The sequence below is a fragment of the Oppia nitens genome, unplaced genomic scaffold, assembly GCF_028296485.1.
Source record: "Oppia nitens isolate AA-2021 unplaced genomic scaffold, nextdenovo-longstitch-racon4-pilon3 scaffold8_pilon_pilon_pilon, whole genome shotgun sequence".
Lineage (NCBI taxonomy): Eukaryota > Metazoa > Arthropoda > Arachnida > Sarcoptiformes > Oppiidae > Oppia > Oppia nitens.
The window spans coordinates 3,888-12,367 of record NW_026533252.1 but is presented as its reverse complement, the minus strand read 5'-3'; the positions used below and the strand labels follow the sequence as shown (position 1 = coordinate 12,367).

General features: G+C 20.0%; 1 protein-coding gene across 1 annotated transcript; it reads right to left on the bottom strand.

Annotated features, from left to right (window-relative positions):
* Positions 1–1,026: 1,026 nt before the first annotated feature.
* Positions 1,027–8,142, bottom strand: LOC128963973 (uncharacterized). The gene is made up of 4 exons (XM_054310525.1): positions 7,984–8,142; positions 3,342–3,548; positions 2,362–3,144; positions 1,027–1,139 (listed from the first exon to the last, which is right to left on the bottom strand). The coding sequence occupies exons 1-4, from the start codon at positions 8,138–8,140 to the stop codon at positions 1,111–1,113; spliced, it is 1,176 nt and encodes a 391-aa protein (XP_054166500.1). The 5' UTR covers positions 8,141–8,142; the 3' UTR covers positions 1,027–1,110.
* Positions 8,143–8,480: the final 338 nt, after the last annotated feature.

Here is an 8,480-nt window from a genome sequence, read left to right as displayed (position 1 = left end):
GCTAATTCAGAAATGGGAGACAAATTAGACAGTGTGTCATTAAATTGTTGATTAATGACACCCCCGACGGTAGACATGTTGTCCAACTCTATATAACTAATATTTCTGGCCATTTGTGATCAATGAGTGATTGACAATAACATACATCAATTGATCACACGTTTCAATAATTAAGCTTTTTTTGTTATAAAAGTGTTAATTGATTGCAGTTATTGTAGGCATTGATTGAATAAAACATTTCACTTAAGCATTAATTTGTCAAATATAGAGAGTATTACTGTTACAATCAAAATGTATATAAAATACTGTACAATAAACCATCAAATTTTCACAATAGTTTAAAGTTTAAACAAACAATAAAGTATTGTTTCTTATATTTTTTATTTATTAATTTTTTGAGCATTTTATTAATTATTAATTAAATTTTATTAATTTATGTATATATATATATAGAAAGAAAGAGAGAACAAGAGAGGAAAAAATATATTAACAAATTATAATAAAAGTTTATTATTATCAAGATAATTTTTTTATTTCAACAAAATATAATTATCATAATATAAATAACAAGCATAATTTATATTTATATACATAGAGAACTTATTACTGTATAATAATAATTATAATACTGTAGTTTATTTTCAATGCTCAATAATAATTAATTTTTATTGTTTTTTTAATGATTGTTTAATTACAATATGAATGGAGGTATGAATGTTAAGGAAATTTTCAATGGATTATTCATTATAACAGTAACTATAAGTCTAGGCTTTATATTATTAATCCAATTATAATAAACAATACAATAACTAAGGAATATTTGTCGTAATTTCCTAAACACCTATCCCTCCAACCAAATAATTAATGTTTTTACATAATTATTACAATTTAGTTTCATTTTATTTATTTTATAAAATGACAAGTTTAGCAATAATAATAATAATAATAATGAGAATAACAATAATAATCCTAATCATAATTATAATAATTGTTTTTTATTTTTTGTTTTTTATGATCAATTGCTTAAATTATATATTAATTATTTAAAATTACATTGCAATTAATAAATGATTGATTAATTAACGATGAGTTAAATAACATTTTTAATCATTACTTCATATGCTTTGACTCGCCGTTTACTGTAAAAAATAAATTTAATTTATGAATATTAAGTTATATATATATATAAATATATAAATTTGAAATATATAAGTTTTAGCATATTTTTTAGATTAGAAAAATTTTATTTAATAATTATTATTTATGATAACTAGAAGAAAATGATTTTAGTTTTTTATATAAAAATGAAAGTTAAAGTATGCAAATATTAATATATTCATTTTTCAATTTAGTAATTTTTCAAAATTTTGTATTATTTTATTAATAGATAATAAGTTTTAGTTATAATATTTAGACATTAATGAAATATTATTTAAAATATGACTTTAGTAACACATTATTTTTATACATTTCGCAAACAAATATATTTAAAATATTAAATATTTATAACAATGAATTTAATCATTCAATAAATATTCATGCATGCAATTTTTTGTAGTGATAAAATTTGCTAAAAATTGTTATAATTTAGTAAAATGTTACATATGTTAATAATAAACAAATAAATAAATAATAAATTATTTAGCTTAAAATGTTTAGTTTACTTTATATTTAACAAAAATAAAAATTTTTATTTTTTATAATGATAATATACATTAAATAAAAAAAATTTAAATTCAAGCATAATCCAATGTAAAAGTTATTTATAATATTTATCCATTATATTTAATCTCATTTTAATGTTATTTATACATAACAAACTTCATATATGATATTTATAATATATTTAATATTTATATCTTATTTAGCGTACAATATCATCCAGTCATTGAATTACAAATTAATATCTATTATATACCATAATGTAATAAAATAAGCTATAAATAAAATAATTTAGTTTTTTGCAATTATTTCTATTTCTACAGTACTAACTATAGCATAAAATTGATAAAATATGCAAAATACTAATAATGACATAATAATTTAATAATTTAATCTTATAACTTGTCTAACAATTTTTATACGTATAATATTAATTTTAATTAAGTAAATAAACAAAGCAAACAAAATTTATAAAAAATAATGACATTAATTATTATAAATAGACATATTTCTCAATTATATTTTAAAAATCATTTCATTTTCTTCTATAAATCACAAGTATTTCTCTGATCCTATGATTAAGTAAATTATTATTTAGATTATTATTATTATTATCATTTAATAAGTAGTTCCTACCACTACTGTCTGTCAAAAACCTATTATCATTAATCAATTGTCTCTTAAATCTCATTCCTTCACCTTCAAGTATATCACTACTGGATCCACCGTCAGTGTCCCGGCGCTCGTCTACGGCAAACTCATCTATGGGTAGATAATTATATTTGCGAAGTCGGGCTAACTGGTTGGCCATCAATTTTTTGAATCGCATACCTTCTCCATCTAATACAGACTTTTTAAAGCGCATCCCTTCGCCATCAAGAACTGACTTTTTGAATCTCATGCCTTCATTGTCCAAAATTGACGCTTTTTTAAACCTCATCCCTTCGTTATCCAAAACTGAAGCTTTCTTGAAGCGCATCCCCTCGTTGTCTAATACCGATGCCTTCTTGAAGCGCATCCCCTCGTTGTCTAATACCGATGCCTTCTTGAAGCGCATCCCCTCGTTGTCTAATACCGATGCCTTCTTGAAGCGCATCCCCTCGTTGTCTAATACCGATGCCTTCTTGAAGCGCATCCCTTCGTTGTCCAACACCGATGCCTTCTTAAACCTCATCCCCTCGTTATCCAACACCGACGCCTTCTTGAATCTCATGCCTTCATTGTCCAAAACTGATGCCTTCTTGAATCGCATACCTTCGCCGTCAAGGACTGACTTTCTGAATCTCATGCCTTCATTATCCAAAACCGATGCTTTCTTGAAGCGCATACCCTCTCCATCAAGTACTGACTTTTTGAAACGCATGCCCTCCTCATCCAAAATACGGTCGTTTTTGCGAAATCTCATTCCCTCCCCGTCTAACACAGATTTACGGAATCGCATGCCTTCGTCAGTCAATAGACTGTCCTTTTTGAAGCGCATACCTTATAGAGATTGAAAATATATATTTAAAAACTAATTCTAATAGTATTATAATAAATATATTTTTGATAACAATTACAAAATTATAAGAAATGAATATTGTTTTTTTGTAAGAATATTTATATAATAATTTATAATTAGTTTGCATTATATGTTTTATGTTATGACTATACCGGTATAAATATATGAAAATTCATACCTTCCTCATCAAGTATAGGGTCTCTTTTGAAACGCATTCCCTCCCCTTCCAGTACTGACCTCCGTTGTCTGTCCACACCATTAATGTTGTTATTACTAATGTTAGCATTTCTGTGCTGTTGTTTCTCATAACGTGTTTTCATACAATTGGCGTATAATTTATAAATTTCCTGATTGTTTGTTATGTTAAGTTTGTTTGAGGGTATCGCTGAAACATACATTAATTTAAATAGTATTACAAATATTTATATTAGATTTTGTTCAGAAAAAAACAAAAAACAAAAATTATTTAATAATATGTTTTTTTATCTCTTTAATATTATAATAAAATAAAATATTTTATACATTGCTTAGCATTCAAGTAATATCAATAATAAATATTTAATGCAAACAAAAAAGTTTAGACATTTAAATTCAAGTGTTGTCTTATAAAAAATATTATTAAAACTATAAACGTATAAAATGTAAATAACAATATAACATCAAAATCTCATCAAAAAATAATACTAATCTCTTTAAAAATCAGATATAAATGTGTGTAAACTTTTTAATGTTTATATAAAATATCAAATAAATAAATATATTATAGCATATATTGATACAAATTTGTTATTTTATCACATAAATAGTTGTATAAGATTTATTGAAAATGATTTTCATTTGTTATTAAACGCTTAAATGTCATAAGATTTTTATTTTATAAATAAATAATTTTATGTTAATTGAAACATTGTTTGTAATTATTCTTTTAAATAAAATTTACTAATTATTTTTACATTAAATATTTTATGATTGTTGTTAGCATAACAGTATATAATAATAATAATTATTATTATTATCAACGTTATACAGTACCTTAATTTTTTAACATAATCTAGCTTACATATTATATTTGAATTATTTTTATATAGTTCTTTGTATAAAATTAATATACTAGAAATACCACTATATAACTAGTATATAAATAAAATATAAAATTTAATTATATTTATAATTATAATATTTATTATATATATATATATATATATATAATGAAACTCTTTATTATTAATTAATGTGGACACACACATAGATTATATATAAATATATACAGTAACTATACTCCTTATTTATTAAATTTGCTTAATGCATGTGTATTGTAATTATATAAAATAAATAATCTTATATAAACATATGTCGGAACTGTAACTGTATTATATAAATTATATAATAATAATAATAATATTGTTTAGCACTCAATGCATTTAATGCATAAGGGTTTTTGAAGTCCACATATTTGTTTCAGTAAACCAATACAACAAAATTATTGCAATTTATATCAAGTAACTCATAGTTATAAGTAAGTTATTATTAAAAAAACAAATAATAGTTAAAAGTATAATTAAGGCAAATAAGATATTTAATAAACACTTTAGTTAAAACTTTTCACTTGTAAACCATTAAAATCAATAATGAGTATAACAAATAACGAAAAAATTATGTAAATATAATACATAATAATCTATAAATTACTTGATTTTGTATTACTTTTTCAAGCATTAATTTTATACATGTATATAAGTTATTAAGTTATAACTAGAACTATGTATAATAGGCAATTACCTAAATTTTATTACATATTAAATCGTCGGGAATTTAATATTTAATATTTACGATATACAATTATGTTAATATTTAGATTGAAATAAACACCTATTGTTTTTTTTATTTTCCCGATTTTAAGTATTATTTGGGAAAATCCTGAAAACTGTATATAAGTGTGATTTTTGTCAAAATTAGACAAATTTTGAAATAAATAACAATTAAATACATAATCAGTAAAACATTAACTGCACATCCGATATAATATTAACTCAATAACAATGAAATAGACAATTTGTATGATCAGAAAGCACACTATAGAAAATAAATGTAAAAATTTTATTATATTAAAATAAAAATATCTCAAACATAGGTATTAAACTACATAATTTATGTTTTTCTACATGATAGTTTACAAGATAAATTGTAGTTTAAAATCTAAGTTGAATTTATTTCTATTATTAAATAATAAATTAAAATTTGGAAATAAATGCGTTTTTCATCTAATATAAACCAATTTCGTGATAAATAAATTATTTACAATCAGTACTATAGCTAATAAATAAATTTTAATTTCCCTATTTATCTCCCGATTTTGTCATTTTTTACTCCCGATTTCCCGACCGATTTTGACAATTTAAACTCCCGAAGATGCATTAGCTCTAGTCATAACTCATGTTTTTTTTAAATATCCATTTTATTACTTAAATAATAAAAAGATTTTCTTAAAGGTTTGTTTAATTATTTTTGTATAATGTGAATCAGTAATGAAAACTAATCACTTGATATATTAATAATAAAATGTATAGAAAATATAAAAATAAATAATGTATTTATGTTATAAATTTTTTAATTAAAATTATAATTAGTTAATAAAAGATTATCAGAAGATTAACGAATTTTCTATTATAGATTTCATTAAATTTTTGTTTAACACATTTATTATGCAATAGAAAAGCATACAAATGATGTAATTATATTTAATTAAAATTATATTATTTTATTAAATTATATAATTTTCATATAATACTTATTTTAATTGTTGGATCTTAATAAAATGTTAATTGTATGAAACATACAATATATAGTATAAAAATATAAACATATGATAAATGAAATTTGATATAATGTATAAAATTAACTTAATGTCAAATTTGTTATGTTAAATAATATAACATTATATAAAATCTTATACTATAATATATAATTTATTACTATATTGTATATTAGTTTATACTATATTTATTACATTTAATATCATTTTATATACTTTAATATTTACTTTAGTTTCTATTTATTTAGTAGTTAAATGATTTATTAATCTATTTAAATACTTATATTAAATAATAAGAATTTAAATAAATAATTAGTTAATAAATACTGTAACTATTAATATATATTATTAAGGTATCATCAAATGAAAAGTCAAGTTAAACTTGAAGAAAGGTTTAATTAAATTCTGGAAAGTACTGTAATATTCTGTATTTACTGTAATATATTAATATATAAAAAATAAAAATTTTAGTAAATTTTCTAACAATAGATGAATATACTAAAATTGTAAATATTTTTTAAAATACATTTTGTTTGACATAGCTTTTAGAACTTTCGATAATATATAAATACTACTGTAGTATAAAAATGATTAACATTAAATCAAATACAATTGCATATTATATTTAGTATATCATAATATATAAAGTAAATATAAAGTAAAGTACATGTATATTTAGTTATCATTATAATAATTTATTTTATATTATTATTATTCTTTTTATAATTTAAATCATTAATCTGCTAATATATATTAATTATGGTGCGTTAAAATTCAAACGAGTAATGTATTATTTAGTAGAAAACATGTTTTTTAATTTTATAATCTATGATTATAATATATAGATATCATCAACAGTTTAAACTATACTCTAATTTGAGAATAAATATCTATAAAATTTTTGTAAATTGGATATAAAAGTAAACCACAAATTTTGTATTCAATGATATTTAATACGACACTGTTATGGGTTTTTTATGTATAATTTTGTGATATCATTGGCTTCACTGAATTATTTGAATGCTGTATATTCACATCACATATATTTTTATAAAAATTCAAGTTTTTTTGCTGTTAAATTTAATGCCTTATATAATTTGAAATAAAATTGCACTGATCTTTTTATTTTTATTATAATACATATATACGATATATAGATATATATATAATTTAAAAGTATAACTTACATTATTATATGAAAAATATATTTTTTATAAATAATATTTTAAAAATAAAATCGAATAAAATTTAATTTATACTATAATGTATTGTAGTTAAATATATAATTTTTAAATATATACAATATATATTAATATTAGTTTGCATTTATTTGGATATTATGTGTAAAAAATATTTTCTTTTTTTCTCTGCTTTACTTATTGTTTATTTGTGTCAAACAGTAAAATCTGTTTGACATTTGAATGTTATTTATGTATTATTACTATACAATATAAAAGTTAATAAATATATATCAGTATTAACTAAAAATGAGTGTTAGATTTTGTTTATTATGTGTAAATATTTGATAACAAATCAATTTGTACGTCAAAAATTTTTTGTCAATAGCTATGGGCCACAAATAAATCTAATGTAATTTATAATTAAAATTTTTTATTTGTTAAGCTACACATAAAATTTATTACCAATGTTAATTTAAAATAATTGATAATTAAGCAAATTTAATGATTTTACTGTAATAAAATAAGTTTTGGAAACTTTGAAAGCTTTTAATGTAATTGTTTTGCAAATTAACTGTAACTTTAAATCATTAATAATACACAACCAAACTATAATTTTTTATTGATTTAAAACTACAAAATTAAAAAAAAACTTTATAAATTTTTTACATATTTAATATTTACAAACATAAAGCAAATTGCATATTTATTTTAAACTTTATAATTAATAAAAAGAATTTAAATATAATTCAAAAAATCAATATTTTAGAGTATATTTTTTATACTTTTAGTATTATAGTTAACAAAATAATTATAAAATATAAACTTACTTGTAGTCGTTGTTTTAGTATTATTATTATTATTGATATTATTAATTGTAAGATTTTTCAATAAATGGGAACAAACGTCAACATTATTAGCGCCGCATAATTGTTGAATGTTAATAGTTATGATTACAGCCAATAATATCAATAATCGTTTGCACATAAAGTCACTTATTATTATATTAAACATGATTTTATATTTAGATATGTATGTTTGGTAATTATTGTATTATTAAATATAAAAAACTAAAAACAAAAAATAATATTTAAAAAATATCAAAAAGTTTTTATTATACAATTAATAAGTTTATATTTTAATAATTATATATATATCAATATTTTAATATTTATTATATATGTATATAGATTGTGTGTATAATTTATATATACTTATAAGAGTATAATAAGCTTTTTCTCTTAAGTTGGTTTTAACACAATATTTAGTGATATGAGAAATTGAGAGACTTTTCAACCGATTTATATATACTGTGAGACAGAAAAAG

Bases quoted from the DNA above. Each gene is read 5' to 3' on its own strand.
- LOC128963973 (XM_054310525.1), bottom strand. From the start codon at position 8,140: ATGTGCAAACGATTATTGATATTATTGGCTGTAATCATAACTATTAAC. The intron at 3,549-7,983 runs GTAAGTTTATAT...TGTATGTTTCAG, and splicing joins TACTAAAACAACGACTACAA to CGATACCCTCAAACAAACTT. The intron at 1,140-2,361 runs GTGAAGGAATGA...TATTTTTTACAG, and splicing joins CAGTAGTGATATACTTGAAG to TAAACGGCGAGTCAAAGCAT.